This window comes from Culicoides brevitarsis, chromosome 1 (genome assembly GCF_036172545.1).
Source record: "Culicoides brevitarsis isolate CSIRO-B50_1 chromosome 1, AGI_CSIRO_Cbre_v1, whole genome shotgun sequence".
Taxonomy (NCBI): domain Eukaryota; kingdom Metazoa; phylum Arthropoda; class Insecta; order Diptera; family Ceratopogonidae; genus Culicoides; species Culicoides brevitarsis.
In genome coordinates this window covers 3,547,271-3,568,454 of record NC_087085.1, presented here as the reverse complement: position 1 = coordinate 3,568,454, position 21,184 = coordinate 3,547,271, and the positions used below count along the sequence as shown (strand labels likewise).

General features: G+C 23.1%; 2 protein-coding genes across 3 annotated transcripts; one reads left to right on the top strand and one right to left on the bottom strand.

Moving 5' to 3' along the window:
- Nucleotides 1-3,132: 3,132 nt before the first annotated feature.
- Nucleotides 3,133-20,987, bottom strand: LOC134830396 (beta-1,4-mannosyltransferase egh). 2 transcript variants are annotated; one of them, XM_063843866.1, is made up of 5 exons: nucleotides 20,749-20,987; nucleotides 18,684-18,828; nucleotides 7,764-8,102; nucleotides 7,166-7,707; nucleotides 3,133-3,849 (listed from the first exon to the last, which is right to left on the bottom strand). In XM_063843866.1, exons 2-5 carry the CDS (start codon nucleotides 18,697-18,699, stop codon nucleotides 3,277-3,279), a joined length of 1,470 nt encoding a protein of 489 aa, XP_063699936.1. In that variant the 5' UTR covers nucleotides 18,700-18,828; nucleotides 20,749-20,987; the 3' UTR covers nucleotides 3,133-3,276. The 2 variants fall into 2 exon arrangements, with proteins under 2 accessions (XP_063699936.1, XP_063699945.1); XM_063843875.1 differs by lacking the exon at nucleotides 18,684-18,828.
- LOC134830408 (uncharacterized) lies at nucleotides 4,106-6,118 on the top strand. The gene is made up of 3 exons (XM_063843888.1): nucleotides 4,106-4,166; nucleotides 4,908-5,474; nucleotides 5,719-6,118. Exons 1-3 carry the CDS (start codon nucleotides 4,122-4,124, stop codon nucleotides 5,902-5,904), a joined length of 798 nt encoding a protein of 265 aa, XP_063699958.1. The 5' UTR covers nucleotides 4,106-4,121; the 3' UTR covers nucleotides 5,905-6,118.
- Nucleotides 20,988-21,184: the final 197 nt, after the last annotated feature.

Genomic DNA, 21,184 nt, shown 5'->3' with positions numbered 1-21,184 from the left:
TCAATTCAATGCAAATTAAATAATTTTCTCTTAATAAAACTTAAGAAAATAATTAAAAATATATGAAGTTTCGAAAATAATTTTTAAATTATTTTTTTTTTATTTATTTGTGTAAAATAATTAATAATACATATTATAATTAATAAATGAAATAATTAATTTTGATCAAAAAAATTTATAAAAAAATAATTTAATTATTTGTTAATTTAATTGTAAAAAATTTCTATTAAAAATTTTAAAAAATTAATTTTATTATTTTTTTAAATTTTTTCTCAAAATTAATTAATTATTTAATTAAATTTAAATTAAATAAATTTCTCTCAATATGGTAGATCATATAAAATTTTAAAAAATAATTTAAATTTATTTTTATAATTAAATATTTAATTTTTTTCATGTTAAAAATTTGGGAAAAAAATAAATTTAATTATTTTATATTTTTTAAATGAAAAAAATAAAATAATTAAATTATAAAATTAATTTTATTTATTTTATTTTATTTTCAGTTTTCAAATTTAATTCTTATTTAATTTTTATTTTTTTTTTTAATTATTTTAATAAAAAAAAAAATACTTACCAACGAAATTTTTTAAAGAAACTTGTGTCATCAATTACGAAAAAAATCGTTAATATTGTCGTTTTTAACGAACTTCAAACCAATAAAAATAGGAGAATTTTAATCAAATCTAATTTTTTTCGTGAATCTCTTCTTCTTCGAAAAAAAAAATTTTGTTCGTAAAACGATTTGCTGCAGCGGCAATTTTCGCTCCATTCAAAGAATTTCAAAAGAGAATGTCTCCGCATGACAGCTTCTGTGCCGAAAAATCTCCCGAAACTCACAAAAAACTCATCATTAAAGCAAATCCCGCATATTTCATTGACAACGAAGAACATCTTCTTGACTAATGATCCGAACAACAGTCCTCCTTTGCATCTCACTTCGGTTTTCTTTAACAGGATTAATTTGTTTCTTCGACTTTTTTCTTTGTTCCATGGCGAACAGATCATCTTTTCATTTAAAAAGCTCGTTCATTCAAAAGGGGTGTGATTAATGAAAGAGGTATCAACCGCATGCGGAGTAATTGTTATCACAAAAGGGTGATTTTCTATTCATGACAAGATTTTTTTTAATGACTTTTACAACTTTTTGACTTTTTTAATGGGATGAAAACAGAAGTCAATTAGTGAGAGAGGATTAAAAAAAATTCTTATAGAGAGAAATTCTTATAAGAAAATTTTTTGGTGAATTTTAATTGGACTTTGAGGTGAATTTCTTGAAAAAAAATTTAAAAAAAAAAAAATTTAAATTTAATTTTTTTTTAAGAAATAAAACAATTAAATATTTTTTAATTAATTATTTTAATTTTATTTATTTATTTAAAATTTATTTTTATTTTTTTTTTTCTTATTTAAATTTTAATTATGAACATTTAAAGAATAATTTTTTTTCATAAAACTTTTTACGGAGCACAACTTTTAATTAAGAATTAATTAATTTTTATATTGCAACCGTACAATTTTTAATTATTTATTTTTATTTTATTAATTTTTTAATTAATTAAATACCATACTATTTATTTTTATATATGTTGACGTGTCTTTGGTAATTAATTGTATCATATATTTTTTTATCAAGAAAATTTACAATTCGACGCGCGGTACAAAAGAAAATATTTTTTTGATTTTTTTTTTAATTTTTTTTATATTAAATTTTATTTAAATTTATTAATTAATTATTTTTTTGATACAAAGCGATTATTATATTATTTCATAATTTTATTTTTTTAAATATAAACCACATAAATTGGTTCATTTTTATTTAATTTTATTTTTTTTAAGCATAGATACATAAAATTAGCAAAAATCCTGTTTCTTAATATAAAAGTGCGTTTCTTTTCTACTTCAGATCAATTTTTATTTTTCAATCTTACATTTATCGTTTCAGTTCTTTTCTTTTTTTAGCTTATTTTCGCACTTTTTTCCAAATTAAAATTATTTTTTTGTAAAATAAATGTTTATTTATTAGAACTACTTAACATTATACGTTCTAAACTTATGAACTAGCCTTGATTAATACTCGTTCGCCTCCTGTGATGATTCAGTAAATATTATTTTATTAAAAATAAATTAAATTCTTTTACAAGAAATAATTTTTTCAGACACGAAAATAAACGAGACATATTTTTTTATTTTTTAAAAAAATATTTACAACTAAAAATAATTTTTTTGAACGAATTTATGCCACATTTTATTTATTTTAAAATTTTAAAAATATTTTTAAATTAAATAAGTCTTGAAAATTTAGTCAAAAAATTTTTTTATCATTTCCTTCTCTTTTAAAAAATTTCTAAAGCACTTTTTTATTCTAATAAATCCTAAAATTTGGTCTAAATTTCATTTTTTTGTATTTTTTGTTGTCCACATTATCAAACTTAAATTAAAAAGGTTTAAATTCTATCAATTTTTTCAGCTACTCCTACATTTTTTATTGGACTAGATGACTTCTAATAATTAAATTAATAATTAAAAGAGATTCTAATCTACTTTTCAATATTTTTTTTCTTAATTAATCAGGTATGTAATTTAATATTTTTTAACAAAAAATAAAAATAATATTTTTTTTTTTAATAATAAAATCTGACATTAAATTTTCTATCGGTATAAATTTTATTGAATTTCAATAAAATATTTTTTTTTTTTTGAAGTAAGTTTCTATCGCTATCTATTTTTTTATTTATTTTTTTTTGTGTTCAAGTACTTATTAACGGATGGTAGTTTTTTTTTATTTTATTTAAATTTAAAATATTGTGCATTATTTTTATTATTTTTTAATTAATTATTTTTGAGGATATTTAACGCTCTGAGATTTTTTTTTTAATTGAATTTGATATTATTAAATATTTTTTTTTTTCATGAAAATATAATTTATAATATTTTTTGGGGTTACTTGTGCTTTTTGTTCATTTTTGTTATTGTACAGTAATGATAATTATTTTTTTTTTATTTAATAAAAAATTGTTCAAAAAATATTATTTTTACAAATAATTCACGAAAAATGTTTCTGTTTAATTTTTTTTTGTACCTGAATTAAAATATCATTTTTTTTTTTTTTTTTTGTAACTTTTGAGTCTTAAAATTAATTTTTGTATTTTTTAATTTTTTTTCTTGTCTTTTTTTTTACTTATGAATATTTTTTAAATTATTTTTTAATATTTTTTTCACAAAAAAAAAATTAAATTAAGTTCCGTTCGCTAATAATAATTTAAACTTATGCCTCTAAACAGTAACTAATGATGAGATATCTTTTTGTACAACATAAAATTTATGTTTTTTACTAAGTAAGCCCCAAACGACGGCGGCATTTTCGATCACGACGTTCACAGGTATCGTGCAAACGGCTCCCAGCACGCATGCAAAGAATTTTATCAATCCAAAGCGGTAAAGGGAAAAACTCTTGATCACTCCGAAGATGTACATGTAGACGTTGAAGCCCCCAATGAAGGCGCAAATGAAGTCAATGATGTACGGACACGGAATCGGATACAGGCCCGCTAAAAATACATTTGACGTCGTCAGTGGCAGTGTCACCCACGAATACACGCTGATTGTGAGGAGGATTTTGTGTTTCACGGGAATGATGTTCGAGTGCACGACAAGCAGGATGCCTTGGAGCCAGCGTTTTCGTTGCTGCAGAAAATCCATCAACGTAAAGGGAGACTTTTCGTACATCTCGCCCTCGATAAAGTTGAAGGTGTAGCCTTGAGCGAAGGCGCGCATCGCGAAAAAGCAATCTTCTGCCACGGATCCGTCGACGCCGTTGTCGAAACTTACTGCGCGTTCGGCATGCATCTGGAAAAATACAGAAAAAAATAATTATTTGACAAAAATTCTTATCAATTACAACGAAAATCAAATAAAAAACAAGGTTTTTCTGGTTAATTATCGTAAAAAAGGCGAATTTAGATAAGAAATCTTTTATCATGTTAAGCTTAAAACACGAATTCGCCGAAAAAGCACCAAATAATGTTTGTGCAAGTCATAAAAACTATCCCAATAAATAGTAGAGTGACTGAAGTTTGTGTTTCATAACAAATTTCAGTGTCAAGGAAAGAAGTTTAACAATGAAATTTTTAATTTTCGCGTCAGTTTTTTTGATTGCCTTCAATGTAAGTGTTTTTAAAATAATTTTTTAATAATAAAAAAAATAAATTTGAAAAAAAAATTAAAATAAATATTTGAAAAAGTGACAAAATTAATTTTAGTAAATATTTAATTAAAAATTAAAAAAAAATAATAAAAATGAAACAAAAATATTTTTAAAAAATATTAAAATTTTCAAAAAATATTTTTAAAAAATATAAAAATATTCTAAAAATATTTTTGAAAAATATAAAAATATTTTAAAATTCAAAAATTAAATTTAATAAAATTATTTAATAATAAATATTTTTTAAAATTAATTTTTATAATCAAAAAAATAATTTTTTGATTTTATTTTTTATTAAAATTTTTAGAAATTAATATTTTGATATAATTTTTTTTAATTATTTTTAATTAAAATTTTTAAAATTTAATTTTTTGACAGAAAATTGATTTTTTAAATTTATATTTAATAAAAATTCATTTTTTGATAGAAAAATAATTTTTTAAATTTATTTTTATTTAAAATTTTTTAAAATTATTTTTTTGATACAAAAATAATTTTTTTTAATATATTTTTAATTGAAATTTTTAAAATTTATTCTTTTATAGAAAAATAATTTTTCAAATTTATTTTTATTTAAAATTTAAAAAAAAATAATTTTTTTGATAGAATTTTTTTTTTAATTTAAATAATAATTTTGAAAATTATAAAAAAAAATAAAAAAATAAAATTATTTAAAAAATTAATTAATTTAATTTTTCAGGGCATTTCGTGTTACGATTACGAAACCGCCATCCAAGGAGTCATCAACGAGATAAACTCCCAACTTGACAGTCTCTCAAATCTTTTTAGCAATTATTTTTTCACAAATCCTCAATACGCTCAACAATTCGCTCAACTTCCGCAAAATCTCGTCTCAAATCCCGAAGCATTTAATCACGTCGTGAACCTTCGTCAAAATTACTCCGACGTCGTTGCTTCTTTAGACGCGACAATTTTAAAGACTCGCAATTGTGTCGTCGACAATATTCAGAGCAAACATGCCATCGTCAACTCCAAATATAACGTTAGCGCTCAAGCAGCTGGAAATATTGAAAAATTATTAAAATCCAAAAAATGCACGAATGGAATCATAAACGGATTTTTTAATAGAAAAATCGATGAGATAAAAAATGGCGTGAAAAATGAAATTTACGAGATTCGCGGTTCGTACGAACGAATGATGTTCAGTGACTTTGTGCCATTTTTCATGATTGATCAACTGATGAGGGAAATGGCGAAATGTGCGACGCCAACTACTGACGTCGATGCTGTTGATTGTTTGACAAGAGTAAAAATTTTATTTTTTTTTTAATATTTTTTTTTTTTTTAATTTTTTTAAATTTTTGTAAATTTTAAAAATTTTTTAAATTAATTTAAAAATTATTTTTTAAATTAATTTTTAATTTATTTAATTTTTTTTTTTTTTTAAAGTCACGAAGGTTTTTTTTTGATTGAATTTTTCAAATTTTTATTTATTTAAATATTTTTTTTATTTTAATTTATCAAATTAATTTTTTTTATCTATTTTTTAGAAAGAACAACTCTACCAAGTCCCAATCGTGGATTTGATCGAAAACTCATTTGAACGAATGAAGCAAACATTTTTGGATTGGAACACACAAATCACGAGCAACTTGCTGCAACAAGTCGATCAAGATCTTTTGCGAGCTTATCACGATGGCATGAATCTCGCATGCAAAAATCAAATTTTCAAGTAAAAATTGCGTCACTTAAAAATTCTGTTTAAAAAAAATTAGCGAGAATAAATAAATTAAAATGGTCTGTCTGACACAAATTTTTCAATTAACACATTTTTGTAAGACATTCCGAATAAAAAAATTGCTGTTTATGCGGAAAATAGTCTAAAAAGCGCGTGTTTTAAAGATTTATTGTCTCGAAGAAGAAAAATTTTTGTTTAAAACGTAAACATTTCATGCCTGCATCGTATCATCATAACACGACTATTAAAATATTTATCATTGAGGTTTGTTTATTTTTTCATTGATAAATTTTAATGTACACACAGACATTTTTTTTTGTTTTTTTTTTATCGTGGCGCGATAAATATTAGAATTTTTGAGCACGCGTCGCGTTTGACATAAATACAAAATTAAATTAAAAATATTAATTAATTGATTTTTTTAAAAATTAAATTGAACATTATTTAAATGTTTAATTTAATAAAAAAATAAAATAATTAAATAAATTTTTATATTTATTTATTTTTTTAATTTAATTTTTTTTTTTAATTGATGAATAATTTTTTAATTAATTTAATTTTTAAATAAATTTAAAAAATTAATTTTCAAATCAAATATTATACTTTTCAAAAAATTAAAAAAGTTTCTGAATTAATTTAGTCAATAGAAAATATTAATTTTTAGACAATTTTCATATGATTTTATTCGATTTTATTTTTTTTTTTAATTTTTAAATATTTTTTTTTTTTATTTTAAAAAAGTTTTTCATTATTTTTTTCAATTCAAAAATTTATATCATTAATTTTTTTTTAATTTATTTTTTTTTTTAAATATATGAAAATAATTTTTTTTATTGTTTTGAATTTTTTTATGAATAGTAGGCCATTATTAAATAATTTTTTATTATTTTTATTAAATAAATTAAATTATTATAATTAAATATTATTAATAATAAATAAATAAATAAAATAAAATAAAAATTGCTAATTAAATATTTTTTTTAAATTTGAATTAAATAAATTAATTTTCTATGATTTTTATTAAAATTTATTAAAATAGTTTTTTGAATTAATTTTAAAAAATAAAAATAAATATTTAAATTCAAATAAATTTTTAAAAAATTATTAACTAATTAAAAAATTAATTAAATTATTTAATTAATTTAAAAAAAAATAAATTAATTTAAATTTTATTTTTTTTTAATTAAAATTGTTGTCTTTTGAAAAGAAAAACCTCTAAAATTTTAAAATTAATTAAAAAAAAAAAATTAAAATCTCACCTGTGTCACAACATAACTTCCTTTCCAGCTGAAAAAGGGTTTATGGAACATCTTGAACTGCAACCGCAACTTTCCCATGTCGTCAGACACGCGAAAACTATCCGCCAACGTCGTCAACCAATTGATCACATTCTCATTGGCATACGTAATAAGTCCCTGTCCAAAGGGATGTTTTCCATCGAGCACAAAATTAATAATTCCCCGCACACTATTCTCCGTCAGAAGCGTTTCTTCGTCCAAATGCACTATCCAATCGTTATTGTTAAGTACATTGACGGAATCTTCGAGGCAATATTGCAAGGCGCGCGACTTGAACAACGCTCCGCTCTTCGTTTTGTAGTCTTTTGGCACGACAACTTCGCGAATTCGCCGATGATTCGCCAAATTCAGTGCCTTGTCTGTCACTACTTCGATGAGGAAATTCTCGAGACCCGTATCGAGACAAGTGTTCATGTTACGCAGCACATTGGACTTCACCAAATCCGCATAATCGCCACGCGTCACGACTCTGATGCAAATAAATGGTGCCAGCAAGGGACTTCCTGCAAGTAAAAAATTTAAAAAATCGAAAAAAATTAAAAAATCATGAAAAAATTACCTTTTAACGTGACTTTTTCGGGGAAAGCGTTGTAAAAAACTAAACCGCAAAAGTTGAATAATACTTGGGGCAGCGTTAAAAACGTCAAAAGTCGCAGCGAATACAGCAAAATGGTTACGAAAGTGCCATATTCTGCCCACGGATCGACGACGACGAAGGAATTCTCGCTGATTTTGATGCCGCCGGCGAAAATTTCGCAAAACAGCACGACGGCGAACAGCAGAAAGCAATGCAACAAGTGTTTTGACGTCGAATTCATTGTGGGCCGTAAATTCTCCTTCCAATATTGTCTGATACCCTTAATTGTGCCTATTATCGGACCATGACTTGTGGCAGAATCTGCAAAAAAACAAAACAAAAACAAAATTATTAAATCATCATCGTGCGTGGTTGCATTTTTTTTGGCATGAACTAAATTTATTTGTTATTTTTTGTTAGTAAAGGCGTTGCAAATTTATTTTTATTTTTTTGTCTCGAATTAATTTTTATTTAAAAAAAATAATTTAAATTAAATTAAAAATATATTTTTTTTTATTAAAATTAAAAAAATAAATAATTAAAAAAAATATATTTTTAAAAAAATTAATTAGATTAATTTTATTTTTAAAATTTAATAAATTTTTTTTCAAATTTTTTAAAATTTTTATTTTATCAAAAATTTATTTATTTTTTAAAATAAAAATTTAAAAAAAAAATATTTTTCAAAAAAAAAATTTTAAATAAATTAAAAAAATTTAATTTTTTATTAAAAAAAAAAGTTAAAATTATTTAAATAAAATTTGATAAATTAAAATTAAATTATTTTTATTTTAAAAATTTTATTTAATTTTTTTTTAATTTAATAATTATTTTTTTTTAATTTTAATTTAATTTTTTATTATAGTCGAAAAAATTATTTATTTAAAATTTTTTTCTTTAAATTTTTAATTTTTTCATCGAACAAAAAATCAAAAATTAAATTTGCAACATTTCAAGCAAAGTACAATACAATTTCGTCGCTAAATTGATGTCACATCACATCAACTGAATATTTAATAAATGTCACTTTCGCTCGCGGTCTAGACTATTTACAGACTCCATGCAAGAAATCCCGAGTTTAAAAATAAACTTATCATCGAATAAATTATCTCAAATTGTCTGAATTTTAGTTACAAAGAGGCAAACAACAACGACGACGAGAGATGGTGTCATGTCACTTTATTAGATTATCTCAGTTGCATACGAACGAAGCACACTCAAAATGCTTAAATCTAATTGAATTAGTTGTAATTTATTTTGAAATTTAATATTAAATTAGTGTAGCTGTTGCATTATTTTGTTACAACAATGAGATGATGATAATGTAATCGTGATAAAAAAAGGGTGCTTTAACGATGTGGGTTTCCCAATGATGCAGCTTTAATTGATTCAATTTAAATGTTCTCTTGTGTATGAAAAGAAATTTTATAGAGAGATGAATTTTTTAAGTTTTTTTTTAAATAATTTTAAATTACAAAAAAATAATTTTTAAATTAATTTAATTTTAAAAAATAATTTTTTAATTTTTTTTTTAATATAAAAATTTAATAATTTAAATTATTTCAGTTAATAAAACTTAATTTAATAAAATTTTAGACAAATAATCATTTTTTTTATTAAATTATTTTTTTAAAAATAATATTTAATTTATTCAAATTAAATTAATTAATTAAAATAATTCAAATTAATTTATTATTTAGAAAAATTTTTAAATTTCAAAAAAATATTCTTAAATTCATTTAATTTTAATAAATATTATTTTTCTCAATAGTTTAATAAAACTAAAATTAATGAAATTTTAAATCATTTTTTAAAAATAATTAATTTATTTAATTAAAAATAAATAAATAATAAATTTAATTTTTAAATTCAAATTAATATATTTTTTGTTTTAAAAATTAAATTAATTATTTATTTTAAATTATTTTTTCTTTAAATAAAATTATATTAAAAAATTAATTATTTTTTTTTTAAATTTTTTAATTTAAAAAAAATAATTATTTTACTTTATGAACTTGAAAATTTTATTTTAGAAACTCTGAATCTAATTATTATTTATTTGAACTCATTTTCAGAACTTAAAACTAATTATTTGTTCCATTTAGCGACAATAGAACAAGTTTCTCCATCCTTCGGGTACTTCAAGCGATCCCTCATAGCCATAGAAACCAATACCAAGCTTGGGCAGAGACAGGCATAACAATCGCTGTGATCCGGTTTGGGTTGAATCCATTTCATCGGCTTGGTTGGAAGCCGATAGTGAGTTCCCATGGAAAGGTCTCGGTGACAAGGCTTGCAAACGATGTTCGGGGTGAAATCCTTGATCTCGAGCTCTTGATGAAATTTCTTCTTGTAGACCTCCTTGAAGCGATCCGTGATGGAAAGACGATGATGATAACGCTTGTTGTTTTTGGCGGTAAAACGACCACAGATGTAACACAAAAAGTTTAACTTATTTTGACACGTTTGATTTTCCATTTTAGAACTTAACACTTTGACAGTACGAAATTAAATAATATTTTTTTTAGGATGCATCATTACTTATATACCGAAAAAATGGGATTTTTGGATCAGGATCTCATTATGAGTCAGCTATAAAATACCGAAAACAGCCTTAATTACTTTAAATTCAGCCTTTCTCTCATAAAAAGTTTTTTATCGAACGAAAAAGTTCATTAATCATGAATTTACAAAATAGAATTTGACATAAAGTCAAATACTCATGAATATTTAATGCGCTTCTATAAAGGTTAAAAAGAAGTATTTTGACTTTACGAATAATTTTTTAATTTTAATTTTAAAATATTATTTTTATTTTAATAAAATTTATTTTTTTAATATTTAATTAAGAAAAATTATTTTTTTTTAAATATTTTAATTAAGAAAAAATATATTTTTTTAAAAAATAAATTTAACTAAGAAAAAATGTTTAATTTTTTCAAAATAATTTAATTAAGAGAATTTTTTTTAAATTAATTTATTTTTTAAAAAATACATAATTTAAAAATTTTATTTCAAAAATCAAATGATTTTTTTTCTAATGTTAGGTATTAAAATTTTTATTTTATTTTATAATGTAAAATTTCATCGTTTTACATCCAAAATCGGTCAAAAATGAGAAGCAAAAAATTATTTAAAAATTATTTTTCATAAAAATTCTCATAAGTTAATAAATATTTTTTTTTTAATTTAAAAATATTCAAAAATAAATAAATAATAAAATTAATTTTTTAGAATAATTTAATTTAAAGCTAAAATAATTTAAATTTAAAAAATTAATTTAATTATAAAAATAATAATTAATTTTTGAATCTGCCTTATTATAAAAAAATAAATAAATAGAAAAATAAAATTAAAATAATTTTTTTTTAAATATTTGTTTTTTTTTATTTAATAAAAATTAAAAATTTATTTAATTTGATTTTTAATTTTTTTATTTAATTATTTTGAATTTAAAAATTATTTTTTTAATAAATAAATTTAAATTCAATTTCAAGTATAAATTTTTTAAATTTTAATGAAAATATTATAAAGCGAATACCTTATAATTACACAATTTATGAGTCATAATAGCTTCTTTTAGAACAAAAAGTCAAGTTTTAGGTCAATGCAATCAATCTTGACGACTTTGACCTCCTCGACATTTTTTTTTATTACGATAAGAATCCTTCAAATCGATAAAATATTAAACCCACAAAAAAGTCAACTTTTTTTTTATTTTATCGGCAGTCATTCAAACAATCAATCGTAATGCCCATTTAAATGCGCTACTAATGTATTTTTTATGTCTGTTTTTATGACATGGGAACATTCGTTTTCCGCACTCAAAGTACTGAATGACTAACAATAATCGTTAGAATATAATGCAAAATCGATAACAAAACAAATATGTTGTCGAGAGTTTAAAATAATAACACACACAAGGTACGATTTTCGATCAGATGTCATCGGGCGCCAATGTGTCTGTTCATGTCATGTCCATGAGAGAACATACTAATGACATAATACTCCATTTCCCATTCTTTGACGCTTTTCGTAATCGAGCTGCTTTTGTAGTGAAATGTGATCCCTTTTTACATCGAAGAAATTTTTTACGAGTTTTAACCTTTAAAATTTGTCATTGAACGAAGTAAAAAAAAAGTTAAAATACGAAGAAAATTTAATCGATAAAATTTTTGTCGAAAATTTTTACATGACATCACTCGTACATGAAAATTACTCCAAGAAGGGGTTTAAAGAACACGCCCTTGCTTGATTAAACATCGACAGCAGATTCACAGCAAAAAAGTAGCTGCAAGCCGTTTGTTAACACTTTCCGATCGTTTGTGGGACGTGACTCACAAAGCAAGTCAGGTCAGGAAGGAAATTGTTATGTAATGAAAAAATCTTCGCAAATGGAGACGCCTCGTTGTCGAAGATCCAGACACGTGAAAATTACTTTGTTGCCCAATTTACGTAATAATCATCCTTAATGCGAACATCAAACGGAATTCACGAGGGTGTGCCGCCTTCATGTTACGTGATGTTTTGTAGTTACAACAAATTTTCTCAAAAAAAAGTGAATGAAAAATACAGAAAACTTTTTTTTTTTTTTGGCAAACACAAATCTTATCTGCTTTGCTAATGTTCAGAGATTCAACAGAGAGATTGCAATTTATATTTATTTGTTGTTTGTTTTGTCAGAGCGCGAAAGATGTGTAAATTTTAAGCGAAAAATTTTCTCGCAGATTGGATGGAATGAATTATTACAGTAAGCAAAGATTTCTCATGATTTTTTTTTTGTGAAATGAGTTCAAATGAAAATGAAATTAGAGATTTAAGGAGAATTGAATTTGAATCGAAAATGAAGTTTAAAGGAATGTTTCGATTAATTGGAATTTAAATTTTTTACGGAAAATTTTTGATTTAAAATTATTTAACTTTCAAAAATTTTTTTTTTAAATTTAAACTTTACTTAAATTAAATTTAATAAAATTAAAATAAAAAAAAAATTAAATAAATTAATAAACATTTAATTAATTATTTTTTTAATTTAAAAAAATAATTTAAAGTTATTAAAATAAATTTTTTATCATTAAATAAATAAAAAAACTTTAAAAATGATTCATAAAAAATTCCTCTAAAAATTCCTAAATGATTAAATTTAATAAAAATTATTATTTTTGAACTTTGAATTAAATTATTTTATTTTTTTTTCAAACTTAATAATTTTTAATTAATTAATATTATTAATTTTTTTTAATTAAATTTGATTAAAATTAAATTAATATTTTATAAATTTTCTTGAATATGATGATTCATAAAAAAACATTTAAATTGAAATTAAATTTAAAAAAAATAATTTTTAAATTTTAAACTCAAATCAATTTTTATTTTTTTTAAATAGATTAATTTTAAAACTTATTGTTTAAAAAAAAAATTAAATTTTTGTTAAAAAATAAAAAATTAAAAAAATAAATTAATTCAATTTATTTTTTAAAAAAAAATTTAAAATTTAAATAATTTTTTAAAAATTATTTTGAAAAAATTAATGGTATTTTATTAATTAAATTTATTTAAAAAAAAAATAATGATTTAAAAATTAAAATTTTTATTTAAAAAATTTTCTAATAATTTAATTTCTTAAAACCAAAAAAATTAATTTAAAAAAATAAATAATTTTTCAAAAAAATAATTAATTTTATTGAATTAAATTTTATGAAAATTTAAAACTAATTTTAAAAATTATAAAAATTAAATTAGAATTTTTTCTATTTTTTTTTTCTTTAAAAATAATTTTAATAATTTTTAAAAAAAAAATTAAAAATATTTATTTTTTTTTAAGAATTCAAAAAATTATATAAAAAAAAAAATTAAAATTTTTTTAAGAAAAAATGTCAAAGAGGCGATTCTTTACTGTACTCAAAATGAACAAAACTGAAGAATCTCCGCACAAACACGAAAAAAATAAAATGAAACCATAAAATATTTGTAACACGATCCAACTTTTGAACATGAATGCTCTTCACATGCAATGCAGACAAAACAAGGAATTTACTTGTATTTTCATTCCAAACAAAAAAAAAACTTGAACAATTCTTCTCATTCTCTCTTACTTTCCATTAAATATTTGTTTTTACACAAAAAACGTCAGGTGCAAGACCTTGAGCTGGCTCAATTTCATCAAACTTTTTTTTTCTCTCTCGCTTTGATTGAACGAAATGCCGACATTGTTTACAAGAAACGAGAAAAAATGAAAAAAGAATCGATTTTCCATCACCCCCTTCGGTTTTTAAGACCTACTTACTCGTCGCCATCCACAGCGTTTCTCGTGAAATTGTTAAATATTGTTTTGTTGTGCGAACGAATGCCGAGTATTTATCATGCAGAGCCGCGCCAAGCCTCGTGTGTTTGTCTAAATAATTTATCAGGTGAGGCGAGTCGAAGGGAAAGAAGGAAAGAAAAGTGGTTTGATTGTTTATTTTGTTCTAAAGTAATTTCGTTGCGTCGTGCAGCGAACAACCAACAGGACGTAATTATGTCGTTCAACGAAAAAAAAAATAATGCGGCTTTTTTGCCGATTCATGGAACGTGACAGACAATTTTTGTTGCTTTTAACTGCCTGCCGAGAGGAAACTGCTGCAAAAAGGCGACAAACCAACAAAAAATTTTTTTTCTCTTTTCGAAAAGAAGCATCTGTGACCAGTTTCCTTTCATTTTTTTCTATCAGAGGCAGAGTTAGGAAGGCTCGGCATCGTATGCATAATTTAAGCTCAGTCACGCAAGCTTTAATTTGGTTTTGTCACAATCACAAAAGAGAGATACGCGACGTAGTTGTAGTTTAATGATGATTATTATTTTATTGTACGGTGTAAATAGTTTTTCGGTAATGGTTTGGCGTCTTTTGTTTTTGACAATTTTCTTGTTAACGAGGAAAGTTTGTGCAGGGCAAGGTCAATGGCAATCATTAATTCAACGATTTTTGAATGTAGAACGAGGATTTTTCTATTTTTTGAAGGATTATTTTTTTTTTCTTTTTCTGTCCGAAAATCGTTGAATTAATGCCATGAGCTTTTTTTCGTTAAAACAAGAAAATTGTTAATAAAAAGAAAGAGACTTAAAGCAATACCTTCTAAGAAGAGTCAATATGAATAAAAACATTAGAATCGAATTATGAGGAAAATTCTTTGAAAAATTTCTATGAAAAATTTCTTTGAAAAATTCAATTTCTTAAAAATTTTTTTTTTTTTTTTTTAATTAATTAAAAAAATTTAAAATTAAAAAATTATTTAAATTCAATTTTTTTTTTGTTGAAATTTTAACTTTTTTTTATTTTTTCGAAAGTAAATTAAATTTTAAAAAATTTTTTCGCAAAGGTAAAAAATAAATTTTTAAAAAAAATTTTAAAAGAAAAATTATTAAAAAAAATTATAATAAATTATTTTTTAAAATTTTTAATAATCATTTTAATTAATTAATTTTTTCTAAAATAATAAAATAAAAATTTAAAAAAAAATTTTTTCACTTAATAAAAAAAAAAAAAATAATTTTTTAATGTTAAAAAAAATAAATTTAATTAAAAAATTTAAAAAATTTTCTCAATTAATTAATAATTTTATAAAAATTTTAAAAATTAAATTAAATTTTTATTGAATATTTTTTTTCCTTTGAATTTTTAAATATTTATAAAAATTCTTTTTAATATTGAAAAATCTAAAATTTAAGAATATTTCCAATGATTCATACTCATACAGCTCTTTATTTTTTTCCGGAATTGCATCTCTCAATTCACTTAGCGGAAATAATTTGTATCAACTCTCCATATTTCATACTGTGAGAAAATCACCAAATGTACTAAACTTCACTTTAAAATTATTCCCGCAGTACATTTGACGTCATTTCAAACAAAAAAAGCTTTAAAATAGGTAGCTTGAAAAGCTATAAATAACTCATTTAATGACCGTCATTAAATAAAGTCCACAAATATCTCTTTTTATATGAAAATTTTTCACATTAAAGTGACAACATTGAACGTTTTTCAAGTTCAGCAGATTCACGTGAATCAATTTTGCATCAAATAGATTTTTATCCATTTCCTCCGTTCTTTATGGCACTGTAGCACTTGATGATAAAATTGTTTAATGGACTAATTGTAACAAAAACTTTTCCGAATCATATCATTTTGTTTTAGCGTTTTTTTTATATCAACAATAAAATAAACAGGGCATCATTATCATTAAACTAACAATTAAATTGTAGCTTTTAGCATGTAATTACCGGTTGACGTGAAATCTTCTGTAATAAAAATGAATAAAAATTGTGAATGAAATTATGTGAAGGTTGATAACAATGATAAAAATTTTTTTGTTCGTTTTTAGTCAGAATTATTCATTTTTATATTTTTTTTAATATCTCGAGGGTTTGAGAAATGAAAAATCAATTTTACAAAAAAAATAAAAAAAAAAAAATAATTAAAGCTAATGAGTAATTTTCTTTGAAGAAAAGTAGAAGATTTCAACTGAATTGCCTTATCAGTGACAATAAAATAAACGTGAATAAGAAAAAAAATACTTGAATAATAATAAGATGATTCATTGAACAAAGATTCATTAATCAGGCCGTTAAAAATAATTTTTTAAAAATTCAAATATTTTTTTTAAATAAAAAATTTAGTTCTCACATTTTTAAAATTTTAAAGAATTTTTTTATTTATTTTTTATTTTTTTTGAATTAAAGCCATTTTAATTGATAAAATTTAAAAATTTCTAATAATACAAAAAAATATTATTTTTAAATAAATTAATGAAAATTATTTTGAGATTTAACTAAAAAAAAATTATTTTTTTTAATTTAATTTTTTTTAAAATTTAAAAATTCCAAAAATCGATTTAAAAATTTCTAAAATATTTTTTAAAATTCTTTAAAATCAATTTTAAATAGTTCAATAAGTTACAAACAAAATTTTACAAACTTTCAAAAGGACTCTAACCTTACAGAATCAACAGATATCGTCAAGGTCATTTCAAGGTCATTCGTCAAACAAGCTTAAAAGCTTCAAATTTCGATCAAATATTTTTTCTTTAATTAATTTTAGAATTTCAAACTTCATTTCAAGTAACTCAAAGAGTTAAAATTGTAAATCAGAACGACCTTAATAATTATAAATTTCATTTGTTTATAAATAAACATTGTCTCGACTCAGCTCTCTTATTTTATATATTCGAGATAAAGAAATCAGCCGGTATGAGATCACTCGCCCTACAAAGAATCGTTCGATGTGTTTTTTTTTTATTAATTGTGTCCATGCAGAAATTCTGCGATAACTTTAGTTTCAATTATTTGATAACAAATTTTTTTAGAATGAGGAAATTTTTTCTATGTACAAAGTTTCAATATTTGAAATAAACAAATTGTTTAATTTGTACACAGCTGAAATTCTATTTAAATTAACGTAAAACGAGGTCTTGAGAGGTCGTTGTTTAATTAAAAATTATTCAAATATTAGTCGAAATGTGTTCAAAAACTTTTTCATTGAAATCGACAAAGACGAGAAATTCAAGATTGAATGTCGATAAGTAATAAAAATGCTACTAAACTCATCAAAACCCATTTGTTTCCAATTTCACTGATTTATTCGCATTCCACGAATGACCAACAATTAAATAAATTATTCATTACTCATACGCGATACGAGCTGTTGTTTGTTGCATCAACTTACCACGAACACGTTTCGCTACGAACGTTCAATTGCATTCAATTAACTGTAAAGAGTAGAAAAAAAAATTTTTTTTCGAACCAACAAACTACGCGTCAATAAGTTGTAACTTTTTTTTGTGTCTAACAAAGTTTTTTTTTTGTATGCAATTCATTGCACGATTTCAAGGACAAAAGTCGCCGTGATTTCCCATTCAATCAGTCCGCCATTCATTCATGAGAAGTTCTGTGAAAATGAACATGATTTACGTTTCCCGTGCTGACGAAGACGACGACTAGACGTCGACATCGTCTCAAAATTGAACTCGTTAAGAGGTCATTGAAATATTAATTTTTTTGCGAAAGTGACTCATGGTTCATAGAAATCGTATTTCAATGAAAAATGTACATCTTAACTTCGTTCTGCCTTAAAAAAAAATTATTTTATTTTTTTTTTTTTTCACAAGTTAAAAATATTTTTTAATTTTTCGCCTAAAAGTATGCCGAACAAATTTTATTTTTAAAAAAAAGTTCAAAGAAATTTTTAAAGAAAAAATTTTTGGGATATGCAATGGACATTACATCAGTTTTTCTTAATTTTTCACGAAATTTAAAGCATTTTTCAAATAATTTTTGTATATAGACTTTTTTAAAGACAATTCGAACAAATTGAAAAACCCTCAAACAAATTTTTGAAGATTTGAAAATTTTTTGGGATATGCAATGAACATTACATCACATTTTCTTAATTTTTCACTAAATTAAAAATACTTTTCAAAAAATTTCTGTACATAAACCTTTTTAAAGACAATCCGAACAAATTGAAAAACCCTCAAAGAAATTTTTGAAGATTTGAAAATTTTGGGATATGCAATGAACATTACATCACATTTTCTTAATTTTTCACGAAATTCAAAATACTTTTCAAAAAATTTTTGTACAAAAACCTTCTAAAAGCCAATCCTGATAAACTTAAAAAAATTTAAAGATCTCCGAGAAGCTAAGCTCGAGTTATTGCATTTCAAATTATTTTTGGATTCAAATTTCATAAATTTCAAAAATTCGTTAGTATTAAAAAAATAAAACATGCTGAGTTAAAATAATTTTCCAAGAAAACGTTCATCCAACACCAAAAAAATTTTTTGTTAGTTCTAATAAATAAATTCAATTCACTTAAAAAGTAATGTTAGCAATAAATTCGAAGAATATTTTATTTTTTTCGGTACATACGTTTATTGAAATCCATATTTTTTTATGTGTCTGTGTAGGATAATTTAGAACAGTCGACTGAAGGTTCAGCAAAAGAACTTGTAACGTTGTAGTATATTTTTTTACGAAAATTTAGACAAGTGTTTTTGTCAACATCGTTCGATACCTATTTGGGATGAAATTTGATGATGTGTTATTAGATCGTCTTATTGATTAATTTGGATTTTTTTTTTGAAAAAAAGAAAAAATATTGTCACATTTCGCGATTTTTTTGTTACGAAAAGTGTAGGTTGGAAAGTGAACGATGTGAAGCAATAATTTTTGGCACGCAATTTTTATTTCGTTTTTATTTGAAAAAGGTCATTAAATTGAATCAAGAATTGTTGAAATGACAGAATGTAGAATTAAATTGGTTTTTTTATAAACTAAAAAAATTTAAAATGATTTTTTAAATTGAAAAAAAAATTAAAAATTGTAAAATATGAAAAAAAAATTAAAATTTTAAGAATTCTTTTAAAAATCTCAAACTCAGTTAGAAAATTTAAATTTTTTTTTGTTCACAGTTCCATAACAATGCCTTCTAAGCAATAAAAATTATATGAGTCAACTTCCATAACTTGCTAAATAATTCTTTTTTGGGCATGTAAATTGCTATTCGTAATAAATTGTTCTCATTTTGAGACATTTTTCTTATTTTATGAGTTTATCTAACTCGAACATTTTAACAAGCAAATGAGCAACGAGCACATTAATCCCAAAAAGTTCTCATTGTCTCGTTAGATAAATATTAAATGAGTTTTCAAAAAAATGCATCAGACTCTCATTAGTCTCGACGTTCGAGCTCGAGAGTCGTTTGTAGATAATTCTCGTCGACACACACAAAATTTTATAAATTAATTACCGACGACAAAAAACTATTTATCTACTTTGCTGCCACAGATGAATAATTATCTAAATATCTTTTGCAAGGTATTTGCACAAAGTACCGAGATTCGCAAGCACGAAAATTATGAGGTTGATACAATTTTCGAAAATGTTTCCGATTTTTTCTTATATGATAATTTTCAAGCTTGAAATTCATCAAAAATTAAGAAAATTCGATATGAAAGTCTTTTTGATGGTTCTTAAGCTTAAAAATTGAAAAAGAAAAATTACGTAAAAAAATACGTAATTTTTACGTAAAAAATACGTAATTTTTATCTTGAGAGCCCATTTGATAATTTTCAAGCTTGAAATTCATCAAAAATTAAGAAAATTCGATATGAAAGTCTTTTTGATGGTTCTTAAGCTTAAAAATTAAAAAACGTAAAAAATTCGTAAAAAAATCGGAAACATTTTTAATAATTGTAACAGCCTTAATTACAGTAGTTGTCGTCGTTGTTGCGGTCTAACATAATTTTATTTTATTATTTTTATTTTATTTCGCGAATAATTCATCTTCGAAGCAACAACGAGCAGCAGCAGCAGCGTGTATTTGTCAATGAAACTGTTATTTTTAGCATTTTTGTGTGTATAATTTTTATACAAATAATTTTTTATCGTCTCTTGATTTGTTTTTGTTGTTAGCAATTGTTTAACTAACTTTTGATTCACACCTGTTTGAACTTTGAGACGCTTGTTATAATTTTTTTTTTGTTATGGAAAACTCGAATAAATTTCGTGTCACAAGAAATCGATTTGTTTGTTTTCTCGCTTTCTATGCTTTCGCTGCTTCTATGCGTGCGTTACAGTCCGTGTGTAAGAAGGATTGGGTGGGGTAACAATTTTTATGATTTTTATCAAAAAACTCGTCTCTCTCTCTCTGGCTTGCATAATTCACGTTTCGTGTCCTTTTACGACAGAAATTCGTTGTTATGTCACGTCGTCAGCGTTGTTTGCACTAAAAACGAAATTTTTGCAGTAATTGCCGGTTATTCGACCATAAATTTTTTTCTCGTATGACTTTTTGCCTGTACTTTGCTTCGTTTCGTTTCATCAATCTTCACTTTTTTTCATTTTTTTATGAATTTTTTCACTTTTGGCACATTTTAAAAAAAAGACTTTCTCGAAATTTGCTTTTTTTCTTATTCCTTTTACTCTGCTTTACCTTTTTGAACAGATGAAATGGGGATGCAATGCGATTGATACACCCAGAAATGCTGCTTTTATCGGTTTCACTTTTGCTTTAAACGATCTTTTGCGGGTTTTTACTGATTTTTGGACCGCAGCAAGTGATTCGCCGGCAATTTTTCACGCACGTTACGGGATTTTGTCTGTGTGAAAAGCGAAAAGAAAATGTGAAAAAGTTAAATTTTCCTATCGCGATTTGATTTTCGTGCCGATTTGTCCGCTTGCTGATTTGCCACTGACTTTTTCGTTGACAGAAAGCTGTCAAAAAAGGGTTTTCGTGCATTCAGGGGATTACTTTACTTGAAAAAGTTTTTTTTTGCGGAAGACAGTAACTGAAGTGATTGTAGCGCCATCTGGATTTATCATTTTCATTCGTCTCAAATTATATTTTGGGTAATTTTTAATGAATTTCA

Coding starts and splice junctions, on each gene's coding strand:
- LOC134830396 (XM_063843866.1), bottom strand. Junction 7,708..7,763: donor CGAAAAAGTCACGTTAAAAG/GTAATTTTTTCA, acceptor TTTTACTTGCAG/GAAGTCCCTTGCTGGCACCA. Junction 3,850..7,165: donor GAAGTTATGTTGTGACACAG/GTGAGATTTTAA, acceptor GTATTTTTCCAG/ATGCATGCCGAACGCGCAGT.
- LOC134830408 (XM_063843888.1), top strand. CDS start 4,122: ATGAAATTTTTAATTTTCGCGTCAGTTTTTTTGATTGCCTTCAAT. Junction 4,167..4,907: donor TTTTTTTGATTGCCTTCAAT/GTAAGTGTTTTT, acceptor TTAATTTTTCAG/GGCATTTCGTGTTACGATTA. Junction 5,475..5,718: donor CTGTTGATTGTTTGACAAGA/GTAAAAATTTTA, acceptor TCTATTTTTTAG/AAAGAACAACTCTACCAAGT.